Source organism: Asparagus officinalis, chromosome 4 (assembly GCF_001876935.1).
Source record: "Asparagus officinalis chromosome 4, Aspof.V1, whole genome shotgun sequence".
NCBI classification, from domain to species: domain Eukaryota; kingdom Viridiplantae; phylum Streptophyta; class Magnoliopsida; order Asparagales; family Asparagaceae; genus Asparagus; species Asparagus officinalis.
The window spans coordinates 74,130,170-74,147,938 of NC_033797.1; the positions used below are offsets into that span (position 1 = coordinate 74,130,170).

General features: G+C 39.3%; 1 protein-coding gene across 3 annotated transcripts in view; it reads right to left on the reverse strand.

Moving 5' to 3' along the window:
• LOC109837739 (hippocampus abundant transcript-like protein 1) overlaps nt 483–17,769 on the reverse strand; it is a 21,277-nt gene continuing 3,990 nt past the window's right edge. Inside the window, exons 1-13 of one of the 3 annotated variants that reach the window (XM_020406083.1) lie at nt 7,275–7,781; nt 6,868–6,980; nt 6,008–6,130; nt 5,730–5,932; nt 3,010–3,085; nt 2,255–2,341; nt 2,050–2,130; nt 1,918–1,950; nt 1,554–1,607; nt 1,439–1,480; nt 1,104–1,182; nt 950–1,020; nt 483–864 (exon numbers count right to left, since the gene is read on the reverse strand). In XM_020406083.1, coding sequence (XP_020261672.1) covers nt 784–864; nt 950–1,020; nt 1,104–1,182; nt 1,439–1,480; nt 1,554–1,607; nt 1,918–1,950; nt 2,050–2,130; nt 2,255–2,341; nt 3,010–3,085; nt 5,730–5,932; nt 6,008–6,130; nt 6,868–6,980; nt 7,275–7,656 — 1,425 coding nt within the window. In that variant the 5' untranslated portion in view covers nt 7,657–7,781 and the 3' untranslated portion in view covers nt 483–783. Of the gene's footprint in view, nt 865–949; nt 1,021–1,103; nt 1,183–1,438; nt 1,481–1,553; nt 1,608–1,917; nt 1,951–2,049; nt 2,131–2,254; nt 2,342–3,009; nt 3,086–5,729; nt 5,933–6,007; nt 6,131–6,867; nt 6,981–7,274; nt 7,782–8,138; nt 8,279–15,662; nt 15,775–17,769 lie in introns of those variants that run through there. The other 2 variants (XM_020406084.1, XM_020406085.1) reach the window with 2 other exon arrangements.

The following is a 17,769-nucleotide window of genomic DNA, read 5'->3' on the forward strand; positions in this document are numbered from 1 at the left end:
CTGCGCCTGGAGTTCGCCGTCGACTTCGCCTGAGTCGACGTCCACGCTTGCCTGCGCCATCCCTCGAGCTCGCCGGAGCTCCTCGTCGGAATCGAGGTTTGATCTACACCTCATTCCAACAGAAATCTGGGATGAATCTCTTGCGGTTCTGATCTTATTTAGAACCCAATCACCTCTCTGATTGATGTAAGACTAATCTCAAGATACCATGAAGTCATATATAATGTACATTGCTTAAAAAAAATTGCTTAGGAAAGTAGTAGCAAATGATAACTCCCATACTAGTTTTTAGGGATTGGCTAAGGCCCAAAGAAATGAATGGGCTAACAATGCCATTTCTTCTATTTTCACTTCAATATCCATTTTGTGGCATAAAAAAAACACAGTATCTATTATTTTTTTCCCCCCTTTTTCTTTTCAGGAATTCTATTTCATTCTTAACTAAACTGAGGCATGAATTGATCCGAAATGTCCAAAGAAATAACAAGGTCAAGATCTCAAGACATTTAACCACAATATATTTAAATATACTGAAGTGCTGGAAAAGAATTACACGAATGTCCATTTTTGCTTCGGATTTTTACAATGCAATCATTTCCTACAACCTGTGGCCTTTCCTTTCAGTAGCTTGGCTTTCTAAACACCGATCATAGTACAACCAATAACATATATTATGCACCACAATCCATTAGTCTTAGGGCTACAATCCTTTCAAAAAGCAGGTTGGATTAGCTTACTGGTTTTATATACACATCGTGAAGAAAATAAACAGCTTGGAAATATCTAGACCTGCTGCTGTCTAGTATTCTTGCTTAAAACTGGATGAGTTTCCCTCATGGTGATGAACAGTGTAAAGGCTGTGAGCTGCACAAGAGGGGGGGAAAATCATTGATGTATCCGTTGTTGTACCAAACTTAGAGCTAGAATTTTAGAGTATCCAAGTGCTCACCGATGAGAACCCACAGCACATTATACTGAAACCTTTGAAATTAAATGGTGCGCCTTCGGACAGGAACAAAGCTGGTTGAAGAAAGAAGAGTATTATAAAGCTGGCTATTGTATCAAATCAAGATATGCTTGAAAACATTAGGAGTAACTAATACCAGTTAGAGGAGAGAAAACGAATGGAGATATGATACTAGCAAATGAATTTATGCCCGTCATGCATCCTTGAGCCATTCCCTGAGATGAGCAGTACACTTTAGCAATAATGAAGACTTAAACAATGTATATCAAGATCTTAACTTAATAAATTTCAAAAGCTAATCCATTAGCAATAATCGTATAAACTATCCTACCTAAAATATGCCAAGTGGTACTAAAGTTGTAAGCGGATTAAGTAAAGCCCTTAACCCCTATGTTTGTATAAAATGAGCACAAACAAACATGTACATGAAATACGAACCATCCTAATGACTCAAACTTTTGCAATTAGTACCTGCTCAAACGGTCCAACTTTTTGGGACACTGTGCTTCTTATCTGAGAATAGAACTAAACGTAAGGTTCATTTGAGGGAACAAATATTGAGAGCAATCAGTGAAGAAGTACTCACACATGGATGAACAAAAATACTCATGACTACGAATAGTGAAGCTAGATAAGGAACCTGCAATTTAAGCAAATTATAAATGGATTACCAAATGCACCAAAGCCATCTTCTTGAAAAAATGTTCAATACAAAAAGAAGTTGAGAGCATCTACAAAATGGGATAACAGCTGATGAAAACTAATTTGAAAGGTAAATAAATAGGCTTGATTAGTTCTCCTAGTAAGATGAAAAATAACTAATTACAAAAGATGGGTACTCCTATGATACACATGCATGAGAGAGAGAGAGAGAGACAAAAGATGGGTACTCCTATGATACACATGTATGAGAGAGAGAGAGAGAGAGAGAGAGAGAGCTAGGAAAGTACCCAAGAGGCCCACGCAACACTACAAAGAAATACCTGCAACAATTCAAAGAAAATAGAAGTAACTACAAGTTCGGTACCTTGCATTTATAGGGGAAAAAATGGGAAAGTGTGAAAGAAGAGAAAGATAATTACATAGGCACAGCTTGCTAAGAGTCCAATGCTAAGTAGTTTCTCCTCCCCTATAATACGTGTTAACGGGAGCATCAGAAACAGCTGCACATAACATAATTTTAGTTAATATACAAGTACTTATAATTATACATGTATGTGGATGTATATACAGGGTAAAAAATGAAGATAAGGAAACAGAGTTAATCAGAAAATTTTAGAATTATACCTGTGAGAATGCCCCTGCAATCCCAATTATCAGCAACAAGTCGGCAAATTGGTCCTTGCTAAACTGGAACTTTGCTTTCAAAAAGTACTGCATTAATTAATCATGAAGTTGCAATAGATTAATGATGATGAAAAGCAGAAAAAATATGTGCTTAATTACAAATTAAAATAAGCAGATATAATTATCAGAATTTTCACTCTAATCAAGTTGAAATGTGAAGAATGCACATACAAGAGATATCTGGGTACGTCACAAATGTTCTGATGTTTAAGAAGAATCCTTGACATCTCATTCAAAGTTATTTCTGCACCTTCTAAACCAAGCAGTATTTCCTCTCTGGCTCTGGTAACCTACTCAGTTTAAGTTTCAGATGATAGCCTGAGGTGTTCTCAGTTGTTTCATACTGTCCAGCATCGGTAACTTGGTCGAACTGAACAATTCAGTATATGTTCATTAAAGGATTACAATTACCAAGATTACAGATTAAGGACATTCTGTTCAATCGTAGATACTACCAATATCATTAAGCTCAAGCTTACCGACTAGGGAAGAAGATGTTCATGAACAATCACAGACAACAAGGGGCTAGAAAATAAATTTTTTTAAGAACCTTAAATTCCGCTCACCATCTAATAGAAGAAAAATACTTCTTTAAGATTATTATCTTTAAAGTTTATGCTACTCACACACAAATAGTAAATATGAACAAGGAAACTAGTATGCCTTATCTCAGACATTGAGGTAGAGATATCTACCAGTAATGCAGCTTGGAGGCCACTATCACCAAAACTGACAAAAAATGTAACAAGTGCTGCTCGCAATAAGACCAAGCTGCACAATCATTATAATACATTAGTTACACACATTATGATGATGTTTACAAATAATTTGATAGATGGTAAGACCTCTATGCGATTCAGTATAAAGATATATAATTATTGTGGATTTTGCTAGATTATTTGTTCTGTTGTTTTCTTCATCATCAGCTTTTCTTCTTCTTTTTTCCCCCCTTACGAATGAATTTTTTTTTCCTTTAGTATATACACAAGTTTTAATTATCCCAGAGAACTGAAGTTAAGTTTTTTGTCTCCATAGAAAAATATTCAGGAATTGTAAATGTTAATCAAAAAAATTCAGTGTACAAAACCACAATTTCAACAACATAGAAGAATTTGAATGTTTGGATAACTTTGGGCCTAATGAGACTTCAAAAAAGAGCAAAGAACAAGAAAAGAAAGCAAGAAAAATCATAGCAGGCATAAGTCGGTTTTCGAAATAGAGAGAAAATATGAGGTGTACCGCTGCAATAGGTTTTGCCAGGAATAATTCATGTGGTTTTCATTTATTTTTAAGCAAAATTCAAAAGTGAAGTATGGTGAATGTAAATATAGTAAAATCACATTGCAAAAAACTTTCAAGCACAAAATGGAAAATACAAGAAAATGACAATAACAATGCTGATAAATATTCAAAGAAAAATGCTATATCCTGGTCTTTTTTATATGATATTACATTCTGCAAGATAACAAGTATCAAAGCATAATGCTAATATTAAGATAAAGAGGAGCACTCATCATTAAACCTCATCCATCTGCATGCTAAACGTTGAGCACAAATCATACATAAGGTGTTAGATACATTATGAAAATATAGTCTAATAGCACAAGGAAGCAGTCAACTGATCACTAGAACTCAGAGCAAGCCAGTTGACTATTATTACATTAGGTCAAGCGGCAGGAAAAAAAATCTTATTTTTTATGGTCAAAAACCCATTCACCAACTTTCACAATAATAGCATCCTTTACAACAGGATTAACCGCATTTTATATGTTTCAGAAGTGTTTACTTACTTTTGGTGGACATTTCTGTATTCATTCTCAAAACTACAGTAGCACTAAACGTAGTTCTTTCTATTCAAATAACTTTCTGGGAAAAAAGCACCATACAATGGATTTCCTTTTTCACGCTTCTTACTAGTAGATAGTGCCTGTAGATATCATGATAAATACGCAAAGATCCACATTGAACTTCAATGGGAACTTGCCTTGAGCGAATGACAAAGTAATCTAGCCAACACCGAAGCCAAAAAGGCTATCTGAATTGATTCGTTTATTTATAATAGTTTATATTATCATAAGATATCCTTATAATAGGAACATATTAAATTAAGGTATGATAACACATCTAAACTTAAATCTATTTTTGTCCCTGTATAAAAGTCTGGATTCCAAATGAACAAATTCAAACCCGAAAAGGATATTTCTTATTCTCGAAGAATGAGGGGCATAGGGATTGATCGAGAAAGATCTCTGATTAGCCACTAGAGTAATAAATTGGTTTTCTTTCAAGGAGTATTTTACAAGGTTACAAAAAAGCTCTAGCCGGAAGACTCAACCCCTGGAGCCTAAGGAGGACCTAGGTGGTTTTCCTTTTTTTTATTTTTTAATTGCAATAATTGATAATAAACGGATGTTAAAGGAAGCGCTAGGTCGCTACGTGTCGGACTGATGCCTAGCACCTAGGTTCCTAGACAAATTTCTTTCTTTGATTAAGTAGTGGTGGAGGAGGTTTTGTTGAAGGTTCGACGAGGTGTTCACAGTTGGTGGAGACTAGAGGAGTTCGGAGGACGTCAAGGCTGCAGTGAAGGAAATCAATATCAAGCCCTAAGTGATGCAGTCCGCGTAAGCAGCTCATGCTCCCCTAGGTGCTCCCAAGGCCTAAGCTGACAGCCTAAGTGCCACTTTTTAAGATGTTGGTATTTCAACAGATCTCAATCACATGTACTTGGTTACAGAAACTCATTCTACAAGGATAAGGATTTATCTTCTCTATTGCTCAGGATGATTATGTCACTAAAAGGATTTCTAGATGTTTGGAGGAGATATGTATCTTATAAGGAAGTAGCAAGAAAAGAAAACATGAATGGAGAGAATATTTTAGGTAAGAGCTCTTTTCTCCTAAGAGGTCTTGAAAAGGCATTCTCTTTCTGAAAAGGAGATCACAAGTTTAAGGCGTGCCTCTAAAGTAATATAAAGGGCAGAGTTCTCTTCATTATTTAGGAGAGGCTGTGGGCATAAAAATGAAAAGAAAAAGATAAGAGACCAACAACATTGATATTCTTGTGTTGGAATCTAGAGTAAACATAAGGGAAGCACTTTCCCGTGCTTTTCGGTGCTCATTTGAATCTCTCTGGCGCTCCTCGTGAACATAGGAGCTTTCTAAACCATCAAATATTCACAATTTACTTATTCCCCCCATTATTCTTCTTATGGTTGATAGATTAGATACAAAGTGGGCATTGCTTCTGCAGACTCGCCCAATAGCTAATGCATGGATAAACTCACACCTACTCTTAGTTTAATATAATTCCTGAATCACTGTGATTACTAAATAAAACTAAGTCTATGTGTCTTGAATAAGAACAAAAGGCAACTATTTCAAAACTATAGAAAGAAAGAGTCACTAGTTCGCAGACCTGCTCCTGAGAAGGCAAATCATATCGCGAAGCGAGGGAACCTTCTTGATAGGCAGCAACTTGGGAGAACTCGAATCAGCCTCAGAGGAAGAAGCTGGGCATAGGGGCTGAGAGCATTCATAAACTAGATCTCCTTTGCTGTCTGTTTCAACCAGGAATAATCTCATGTACACAGTTGCAAGAACTGCCACTGCAGCAGAGACCTAGAGATAAACAACAAACAAATGAGGCATTCAGATTAATGATGCTGAAACTAAAGAGGTTAGAGAGAAGGAGACCTGGAAGGTGTAGGAGGTCGGGAGAAAGCGTGCAGCGAGGGTCCCAGAGACGAACCCAGCAGCAGAGATGCCACCAAGAACACCAAATGCAGTAGCTCTTCGGCTCTCGGCCACTTTGTCTGCCTGTATTGGAATTATGAAGCAAGGGATTAGCAAGCAGATGTGCATATTCTTTAGGATCCATCCAATTATTTTCGAAATTTGAACACTGCAAAATCTTTAAGTAACAAAATGAAAATTATTTTAAACTTTATGATACTTTTATTTAATAAAATGCCTAGAGCTGGCATTGATATTTGATACTGATGCCAAATTACCAGTACAGAGAGTATCAACTACAAGATGATCAGTTGTGGATTGACTCCAATTACGTTACCCTAGATTTACCTAGTTCATATGTAATTCATGTACTCAACATGCACAATAATCTAAAAATATCACTATACAAGTTGATACTAAGAGAAGCATCAATACATTTGATAATATAGCACTCTATGTTATGTGAACTTTAGCTTATATTTAATGCAGACGTTCAGATGATTTGCATGTAATAGTTGGGGCAAATGAATGGTAAATACAGTTATGAAGAAGTCGGATCATGAAAATCATTATAGTGATTCTTGCAGAAATTATTTTATTGTCAGTGAAACTTATAACAAAACACAATAATTGCAACTACTCCAATAATTTTATATGAAATGGTGGTCCTATTTCATACAAAATAATACATTGCGAGTTTAATTATTAATTGGAATTTGACTTTTTCTAAGAGTCATCAGATAAGAAATACATATCAGAAAATATCTTTGCAGAAATTACCAGCCCAAAAATTTCAGGTTAAAATAGGGTAAAATGCTTACCACATAAGCTAGAGAAAGGCACTGCATGCTGCCATCACAAAACATCCCAGTGAACATCTTGATGGCGAAGTAAGCATAAAAGAATGGCCTTGACCGATCATAAGCCAATATAACTGCAAATTAATAACCATCGGTAAACATAAGATGAATGTCTAGTTTTTCATAATTCATAATTTCCGCAAAATGTAAAAGCCATTAATCCTAACCCTAAGACAGCTCTCCATGGAATTTGTCGCGATCAACTCCAGGAATTTTTTTTTTTTATCAAACCCATTTCAGAATTTATCAAGTTCATCAAGATGCATGTTTCATCAACAAAAAAAGTTCAAAAATTACGATCAATTCTCAGATAGTTTTCTATTTGCAAACAGATGTGATTCATTGATTTCGTAGATTCTCTACGATACTTCGTTGGGCGTGGAAAATTTGTGATAACGGATCTCTCCTCCTGGAGACTGAAGCAACAAAATCAATGGCTGGCCATAGCAACAGAATCATCCCTAACTCGTCAAAATCCACAGTCAGTAGATAATTTTGAAGCTTGTTTCTTTCAGGCAATAGAGCAAACACTTGGCGTGCAACGTGAGGACTGGACAAAAGGGGGCCGGCGGAAAGGGTTAAAAGGTGCCTTTCAAGAATTGGTGTGGGCGGTGAAGGTGAAAGTGGGTAGCGATCACTATCAGCTGTAGATGATGAGCACATTTGTAGAATTGAAAAAATAAGGACGGAAAAGGAGAGAAAATGTAAATAATTAGCTCCAAGAATATCTAAAGAGAGAGCTTTTGACATCGAATGTCGGTGAATGGGAGGCTGACGAGGAGATTTTTCCGATTCCGCGAGTGGAGAAATGGAAAGTAACAGGTGGAATGAGAAAAAGAGAAAGGCTAAATAAAACGAGATTTGCTACGGGACCAAAATATGAGACTAATAAATAATAAGGGTAAAGATGGTCGGCTAATTGGTCACATTTTATTCATGAAATGGGTTGGATTGGTATTATTCTGGATACGGCAAAATCATTCGATTCGATCTAATAAGTACCTTGTGTCAGAATTGAGAAATTCTATGACTCGAATCTTTAGTATTCTCTTATTTATCACATGTGTCTACTATTTAGGCAGAATGCCGTCGCCTATTGTCACTAAGAAACTGAAAGAAACCTCAGAAACGTGTCTACTATTTAGGCAGAATGCCGTCGCCTATTGTCACTAAGAAACTGAAAGAAACCTCAGAAACGGAACTCATTATCTAATAGGAAGGGAACATCTTACTTGTCTCTCTTATTGATCCCATATTTTGAGTCCGAATTTTTCAAATAAAACCATGTGAGGTGATGTCCACGAAGATGACGGAGTGGGGCATGAGTCATGACCTTGACTGGTTCGATAGTTGCCGTCGTCACATTGGAAGGGGCAAGAAGCATGATGGCGGTTTTACTTTTCCTAACCGAATCCAAGCCCGTTAAGGTCCATACGCCCGTTTGCGCGTCGCAACCTTTTTCAGTCAAACAGTGTTCGGTAAATCATCAAGATTAGGGGAAGTTAAACATGACCTTGTTTGAGAATCCATGCTAATCTATAGAAGTCCGAAAAGCCCGAGTGAGGGCAAAAATAACCTGGGGAATGGAGGGATTCTCATCCGCTCCGTTGAAATGATAAGGGCATAAAAGTAATTTCGTCCTTCACCTTTTGAATTCTAAACTATGAGACGCCGGAGATGGCCCCGCACGTACAAATTTCTAAAGTGGGGGCATGTCAAGATAAGGAGGCGAAGAGATTAAAAAAAATTAGTTTTTTATATTAGTCCCTTAAGTTTTTGATGTTTTGAAATTACTTGCTCAAACCATTGGAATTGCTACAAGATCCCTCAATTTTTAAGTTATTTTTTTTTTACAAAAATAATCTTAAGTTAATTTAAAATTATTCTCTCAAATTATTAAAATTTCTATCATATCTCCCAATTCTTGAATTATTTTGAGAATAGCCCCTCTAATCAGGAGTATAAATAAGAATTAGAAGGAAATTAGTCCCTCAAATCATAATTTCTTTCAGATTAATAACCTTAATTGATAATTTTACTATTAGTTTGAGGGACTAAATTCAAAACACTTAAATATTAGGGGACAAGGGACTAATTTAAAAGATTTAATGGACTACAAACCCTCAAATAAAAGTTCTTTATATAATACCCCAACTTTTAATCAATTGAGATTATAACAATAGCCTTTACATTTTTTTTCCTATAAAAAAACAATTTTAAGAAGAAACATCATTTAGATTTTTTTTTAATCCAAAACACCATTTAGATTAGAAGCAATAAGTTTTCAAAGGTCAATTACAATCATTGTATATATTAATTTAAAATTACTCTATCAACTCTAGGAAAAAAATTATGAGAAACACCTTTTGAATCAAAATTCTTTCAAATGTTAAATTTCATTAAAAATAATTAATACATATTTTTCTCTACCTTTAAAAAGATTACATCAATAAATTATTTTACCCTAATTTAAGAATATGGATATAGGAAAACAATTTAATTTCTTATAAAATCAATATATCCACTTCACTGTTAATTAGCAGTTAACATTTTTCTTTTTCAAACTTAAGGGTAAAGTGATTCCCGAACCAAATAAGGATAAATTCATCACTCGCTCATTCTTTCGAATTTAGAAATCCAATGAAAAATAGATTTTCCAGAAGCTTGCCGGATCTTAAAAGAAGTTGATAAAGAATGCCTTTTGCAAGAAGTCTCACAAGCTCTCCTAAAGCAACTAAGCTCTTTTTTTTTTTTTGATAGAAAAGCAACTAAGCTCTTTATTCTTTTTAAAATGAGAAAATATAAAATAATAGTCCCAAGAGTATCAAAAATTATCGTAATCATTTAATCTAATATAAAACAGAATAAACTTGAAAAGTTTAATGCATACTTATTCATTGAAAACTATAGAAAGATTTTTCTTGGAGTAGATTTAAACTATAGGAATTGGAAGTTAAAAATAGATGAGACTTAATTTAGGGTATCAAAAGTAATTCTTTTTATATAAGAATTAGGATAAATTGGTTCTAATCTTTTTTGAGAATTTAATAATTAAGGGTTGCTGAAGAAATTACAGAAACTCAGAAGAATCAGGCAAACCAGGCGGCGGTCGACCGGTCCGGTCGACCGCATTCGTGCACAAAGCTTACTGTGCGACAGAAAGGAGGTCGGTCGACCGGGCCAGTCGACCGCAGGTGTTTCGGTCGACCGGTGCGGTCGACCGAGGGGTTCTCTGGAGTTTTGGGTTTTCTACTGGGAGCTGGTCGGTCGACCGGGCCGGTCGACCGGAATTGATCGCGGTCGACCGTGCCGGCTGTGATTGTGGTTTGCATATTGCTTGTGGTTTAGTTTTAGTTATTGTTCGTGTTGCCCTAGAAAGCTTCCGCCGCGCACAACAATTGGTATCAGAGCTAGATCGACAACATGGGAGATGCAAGCACGTCAGGTTCGTCTCTAACAAAGGCGATACAGAGTCTGAGCATCAATAACACGAAGATTGATGTTCCGAAGTTCGATGGCAAGATCAATTTTGGATTGTGGAGGTGTCAGGTGATGGATGCTTTGGATGCACAGAATTTGGAGGAGACTCTTGAGTTAAAAGAGAAACCCGCTGAGTTGGAGGATAAGGTTTGGAGAAAGATGAACAGTAGAGCTTGTGGTGTTATTAGGTCATGCTTGACGCCGGATCTTATTTATGATGTTATGAACGAGACGTCGGCGAAGAAGATGTGGGAAACACTCAATGAGAAATATCTTACGAAGAGCATTGAGAATCGGCTTCACTTGAAGAAGAGATTTTACCAGTTCAAGATAAAGAGAGGGGTTTCCATCAGGGAGCATGTTAACAATTTCACTAAGCTACTTTCAGATATGGCAAATGTTGATATTATAGTTGAGGATGAAGACAAGGAGATGCTACTTCTGTGTTCGTTGCCCGAAGATGATTATGGTACGTTCGTTCTCACTGTGATCAATGGAAGAACTACAGTTAGCTACAAGGAGGTGACCTCAGCTTTGGTGAACTATGAGTTGAGGAAGAGTAGTGATGGTGAACCCTCCGAGAAGGCATCGGGAGATGCGTTAGCAGTTCGAGTCCGAGATCCAAACCGTCGTCAGTTTAACCGCTCAAAGTCAAAGAATAGGAGTGCCTATAAGAGTGTTGGTAGAAATCAATGTTGGTATTGTAAAGAAGAAGGACATTGGAAGATTGACTGCCCAAAGTGGAAAGAAAAAGCCGGAAAGAATAAGGGAAAAGCTGCACAAGCTTCAGAAATGAATGTTGCAAAAGCTATTGGTGAGCATTCAGATTCAGATTCTTCAGGCTATTCATGCCCTGCTTTACCGTCGGTTTGCTATGTGGATTCAACGGAGTGGATGATGGATTCGGGAGCTACATATCACATCTGCCCTAAGAGGGAGTGGTTTTCTAGCTTTGAGGAGCTGGAAAGAGGGGATGTCGTGCTTATGGGTAATGATCACGTATGCCCTATTGGTGGTATTGGTTCAGTCCGGATCAGGATGCATGATGGTGTAGTGAGGGAATTGAAGGAAGTGAGGTTCGTGCCGCAGTTGACGAAGAACATCATTTCTCTTGGGACTTTGGAGGCAGCAGGATATCGAGTGATCTTAGAGGATGCTACAGTGAAGGTCACGAAGGGTTCTATGGTGGTGATGCGAGGTGTCAGGGAAAACTACCTATACTACTTGAAGGGCAAGACAGTTACAGGGGGTCTGGCAGCTTCTATCACTACAGAGGAGGACACTACCACCTTATGGCACATGAGACTTGGACACACAGGTGATAAGTCCCTACAGTCATTGGCAAAACAGGGGCTATTGAAAGGTGCTAAGACCTGCAAGATGGAATTGTGTGAGCATTGTGTACTTGGGAAGAAGACTAGAGTGAAGTTCGGCACCGCTGTTCATAACACCCAAGGTACATTGGATTATATTCACACGGACGTTTGGGGTCCTTCCAAGAACACATCTCTTGGTGGGGCCAACTATTTTGTCACTTTCATTGATGATTATTCCAGGAGGAATTGGGTATACCCGATGAAGCATAAACATCAGGTCCTGGATATTTTTGTGGAGTGGAAAAAGAAAGTGGAGCTGCAGACAGGTAGAAAGGTGAAGACTCTACGTTCAGATAACGGTGGAGAGTACAAGAGTGATCCGTTTCTGCAGTTTTGCCGGGATCACGGCATTAGAAGACACTTCACAGTTCGAGAGACACCGCAACAGAACGGGGTGGCTGAGAGATTGAACCGTACCTTGCTGGAGAAGGTGCGGTGTATGATGACGCAGAGTGGATTGCCTAGATCTTTTTGGGCCGAGGCGTTGGTTTATGCGAGCCATCTTGTGAACAGGTTGCCGTGCACTGCGATAGACGGGAAGACTCCTTTGGAGCGTTGGTTTGGTTCGGTGGCTAGTGACTATGAGTCGCTTCGGATATTCGGGTGTCCAGCTTATTATCATGTCAGTGATGGCAAATTAAATCCGAGAGCGAGGAAAGCAGTCTTTGTGGGATTTAGGGATGGAGTCAAAGGCTTCAAGTTATGGGATCCACAGGACAAGAAGATAGTTATTAGCAGAGATGTCACATTTGACGAGGCGTACATGATGAGGCCTCGAGCCCCTCAGCAGGTGGAGGGAGACCAGACAGGAGAGATATCGCAGCAGGTGGAGGATGATGTGACTCCACCCACTCCAGAGAACACTGTATCCATTGAGGCTCCTACAGAGGTGACACTGGGAGGAGATGAGATGACAGATGGGCAGATACAGGATACAGTAGATCATGGGACTCAGGAACAGGGTCATGTTCAGAGGACCATTGCAGCAGATAGACCGAGGAGAGAGATTCGTCGGCCAGCTAGGTATAATGATGTCATGGTCGCATATGCATTATCAGTGGAGGTCGTTGATGATATGGTTCCAGCCACATTCAGGGAGGCAGAGTCTAGCCCCGATTCGATCAGGTGGAGGGAAGCTATGGAGGAGGAGATGCGGTCTCTTCAGAAGAACGACACTTGGACACTTGCACATCTACCTAAGGGTAAGAAAGCTATTGGTTGCAAGTGGGTATATGCGAAGAAGGAGGGATCTTCTATTGGGGACATTCGGTTCAAAGCCAGATTAGTTGCCAAGGGATATGCACAGCTTGAGGGCATTGATTACAACGAGGTATTTTCACCCGTTGTGAAGCATTCGTCGATTCGGATTTTATTGGCGTTGGTGGCACAGTTGGATTTGGATTTGGTCCAGATGGATGTGAAGACAGCCTTTCTACACGGTGATTTAGATGAGGAGATCTACATGACACAACCACAGGGTTTCAAAGCTGCAGGAAAGGAAAATTTGGTTTGTAAGCTGAAGAAGTCTCTTTATGGTTTGAAGCAGTCACCAAGACAGTGGTATAAGAGATTCGACGGCTTTATGATTGGCCGAGGGTACACGAGGAGCCCATATGACCCATGTGTTTATATGCACAAGCTACAGGATGGTGAGCTCATATATTTGCTTTTATATGTTGATGATATGCTTATTGCTTCCAGGAATTCTTCAGCTATTCGAAAGCTGAAAGAGGAGTTATCATCCGAGTTTGAGATGAAGGATCTTGGAGAGGCAAAGAAGATATTGGGTATGGAGATCGAGCGAGACAGGGTGAAGGGGAAATTGAAGCTTACACAGAAGAGCTACTTGCAGAAGATGTTGAAGAAATTCAGCTTTGATGGCAATGCAAAAGCAGTTAGCACACCATTGGCTCCCCACTTCAAGCTTTCAGCGTTGATGTCACCTGTTTCAGTTGAGGACAGAGATTATATGTCGAAGGTCCCATATGCCAGTGCAGTAGGTAGCTTGATGTATGCTATGGTGTGTACGAGGCCAGATTTGTCACAGGCCGTGAGCATGGTATGAGATACATGCATGACCCCGGGAAGGGTCACTGGGAGGCCGTGAAGTGGATTCTACGGTATGTTCGAGGCACCGTGGATGTTGGTTTAGTATTTCAGAAGGATGAGAAGGATGGGCAGGCTTGTATTGGATATGTGGATTCAGACTATGCTGGAGATCTTGACAAACGCCGGTCTACGTCAGGTTATGCTTTTACATTGGCAGGTGCACCTGTATGTTGGCGTTGCACGCTTCAGTCCACAGTGGCTCTCTCTACTACAGAGGCAGAGTATATGGCAGTTACTGAAGCTATTAAGGAGGCTTTATGGTTGCGTGGATTATTGGAGGACTTGGGGATTGCTCAGGAGACTATTCGGATATATTGTGATAGTATGTCGGCTATCTATTTGGCGAAGAACCAGGTTTATCATGCGCGCACGAAGCACATCGACGTCAGATTCCACTTTGTACGGGACGTCTTGGATGATGGAGATGTCATATTAGAGAAGGTCCACACAAATGACAACCATGCAGATATGTTGACCAAAGTTGTTTCAGGAGTGAAATTTGGTCATTGTTTGAAGCTTTTGAACATCCTTTAGTGCTGAGGCCTTTGGAGGCCATTAATATGAACTACGTTCGGCTTGATTCCTTGGGCAAGAGGATACGTAGGCAGTCTTTAGATGCAGCCGGTTTGATCAGTTGATCAAGATGGGGGGAGATCGTGTTTCAGCTCGAGTATTGTTCCTGGACTTGTTGAGGAACTATTGGATGATTTGGTGTCGGCTCAGTTTTGGTGGAAACATTCGCCGAGGTGGAGAATTGAAGAAATTACAGAAACTCAGAAGAATCAGGCAAACCAGGCGGCGGTCGACCGGTCCGGTCGACCGCATTCGTGCACAAAGCTTACTGTGCGACAGAAAGGAGGTCGGTCGACCGGGCCAGTCGACGCCTACACGCAGGTGTTTCGGTCGACCGGTGCAGTCGACCGAGGGGTTCTCTGGAGTTTTGGGTTTTCTACTGGGAGCTGGTCGGTCGACCGGGCCGGTCGACCGGAATTGATCGCGGTCGACCGGTCCGGTCGACCGACGCTGTTTTGGGCTGGGCTTTCAGGTTTTCGACCCGATTCGTTTTGTAAGTTCTATATATACCTAAACCTGTTTGTTTAGGGTAGAGGTTGGACGAATTTGAGCAGCCAAAGAGAGAGAATCATTGCATCCAATTGTGAGAGAGCTTTGAGAGATCTAGAGTTTTGTTTTAGGGTTTAGTCTGAAAGATTTGTAACCTTATTTGTATTCTCTTGATTTCTAGTAGAAAGAACTCCCCCCTCCTTGCCCCGTGGACGTAGGCAACTTGCCGAACCACGTAAATTCTTGTTCTTGCTGTGATTGTGGTTTGCATATTATTTGTGGTTTAGTTCAAGTTATTGTTCGTGTTGCCCTAGAAAGCTTCCGCCGCGCACAACAGTTGCTTGGTTGATTTTCCAGGAAAGGGGAAATTTTATATTTTAAATAACAATGTATTTAACCTATGCTATCATGTCAGCTTTAGACAGAAAGTGTACAAAATGGGGGAAATCATTCTAAAGCCTTTTTGATAACTTAAGATAACCAAGTTAATTGGAACAATTACCGGACGATCATGACAAATTCTAGCGTGGTAAATAATCAGACCAGGACTTAATTAGAAGAGAATGCTCGGTTTATTTTCACTGGTCAGATAAAAGCACCTTCAAGTTGAAGTTAGAGGTTGTTTTTTTGAGAAGGAAAGTCCCGTAAAAATTAGCAAATCCGATTTTGCTGTAAAATGACAATTACGTATTGAGTTAGAATGCGAGCGTAGTTTAGTGAGTGCGTTACCAGTTGGGATGATACCAACGGTCATGGGTATAGTGAGCAAGGCCTTGCGTCCATGCTTGTCCGAGAGATTCCCCACCAAAGGAGTCACAATCAGAGTCCCCAGCCCCGTCATCTGCAATAACAAAAAGTTTGTGGGGTTTCTTTTTAAAAAAAATTAATCTTTTGAGAATTAAAAAATCCTCCAATGACTCAAAATATGGGAGCAACAAGGGGAACAGGTGAGGTATCCTCCTCCTATTGCATAATGAGCTGGTCAGCTCATTATGCAAGCTCATTATACAATAGGAGGAGGATACATCAACTGTATCCTATCTGTTAATCTCATATTTTGGATCCCTGTAGCAAAGCTCTTTGAAATTTTACTGGTACAATCACTGACATATATCCAAATTATATATATAACAGTACCCCTATCAGTGTGTTTCCAATGTAACGACACACAAAGAAACATGTAAATGAAAAAAAAAATCTGGGGGCCACGAAGCATGGTGGCAGACAACAGGAAACAAGAGGTTGCATGTTATCCAACATAATGGAAACATTAATGGTCGAAATTATGTACGTGCACGATTTATAATTGTGAGCATGGCCCAATATAGTACCACATGCAACTTGTAATGGTATATCCACCAAGCTTCGACTAACTTCCTCATGTTTTCCTTGGCACTTTTTTTGTCAAGAAAACATATAATTGTGTGAAGCGGATTTATTGTGTTAATTTCTTAGCAACTTCCATGCATTTGGTATTTCTGAAATTAATTTTCTTTTATCTTTCCAGTATGATATAATCAACAGTAAGGCTGGCAAAACAAATCTATTTCAGTATCAGTACATTCTAATATGTTCATATCTGATAATTATTGTATTTAGTACTAGCTAGCTAGTTTATTTTCTAATTAAATTAAGTAATTAATTAGAAAAGGATGAATTTAAATTCTATAAAGAAAATTCTAACAAAGACATATAGCGATGAACCCTCTAGTTAAACCTCTCCGATCAATATTATTCCGGATATATTTCATAGGACAAACTAAAACTAATTGCGAACTTTACATATAATTATAATATGTATTTTGTTTTTTTATGTTTTATACTCAGATAGGTAGTACCTATATATATTTTGTTTTTTTTTTGTTTTTTTTTCTTTTTTTTTTTATATACTATATAGATATTATGTAGGGAAGGTTCAAATGCAACTCACTATCCTACAAACTAAAAACCTATCCTCCGTTGATTGAGATTCATCTCAATGCTCGAATTATAAGACAATTAATCTCATAAGGGTAATCAGTAAATTTATAATTGCTTCCAAAGAAGGTAATTAATGTGAAATGTTAGTGTTCCCAAAAGCACAGCGGTCCTCTCTCGTGAGCGAGCGCCCCGCATTTTCTCTCCTGATTTCTTTTTATTCATACCATCACCACCCTGGTCGGCAGGACCATCAACTCTATCATCGCGCCGACCGTCCTCCCATGAGCTCGACCTGGTGCCGCCTCCAGCCTCAGCCGCCGCTCCCTCACCGCTCGTGCCTGATCTCGTCCCCACCCTTTGGCTCACCTAACCCTCCCAAGCCGCCCTCGTCCTCTTCGTTCGCACACTCCACCCACCCATCGGCGCCGTATCCTCATCCATACCGTAATCCCCGAGCTCCGCATCTGACCAATCGCTCGCGACCTCTCGCATCCCACCACGCGAGCTCCGACAGCAGCAGCTTCCACGTCAGCACCGCCGCCCACACCTCTCGACGACCTCACGACCATCTCGATCACAGCAGCTGAACTGATTCACTCATCGAATCTGGATTCACTCACGAATTCTGGATCACTCAGTGAATCGCGATTCACATGCTGTCGAATCGAGATTCACTGCAGTTAATCAATTCACTTAAGCGTAAAATATTGGATGGTAAATATTCGCTTTTTAGTGACATCCATAATTTCTTATTCTTTTGTTTTTTATTTTTGCAATTTGCTATTGTTGGATAAACTATTCAGTCACTGAGTCTGCGATTCAATTTAGATCTGATTCACCTCCGCTGCTGTTCGTCAAAGCGGCTCGGTTCGTGGAGGCGGTCAGGTGCAGTGAGTTGGAGCCGTGAGGAGTAGTG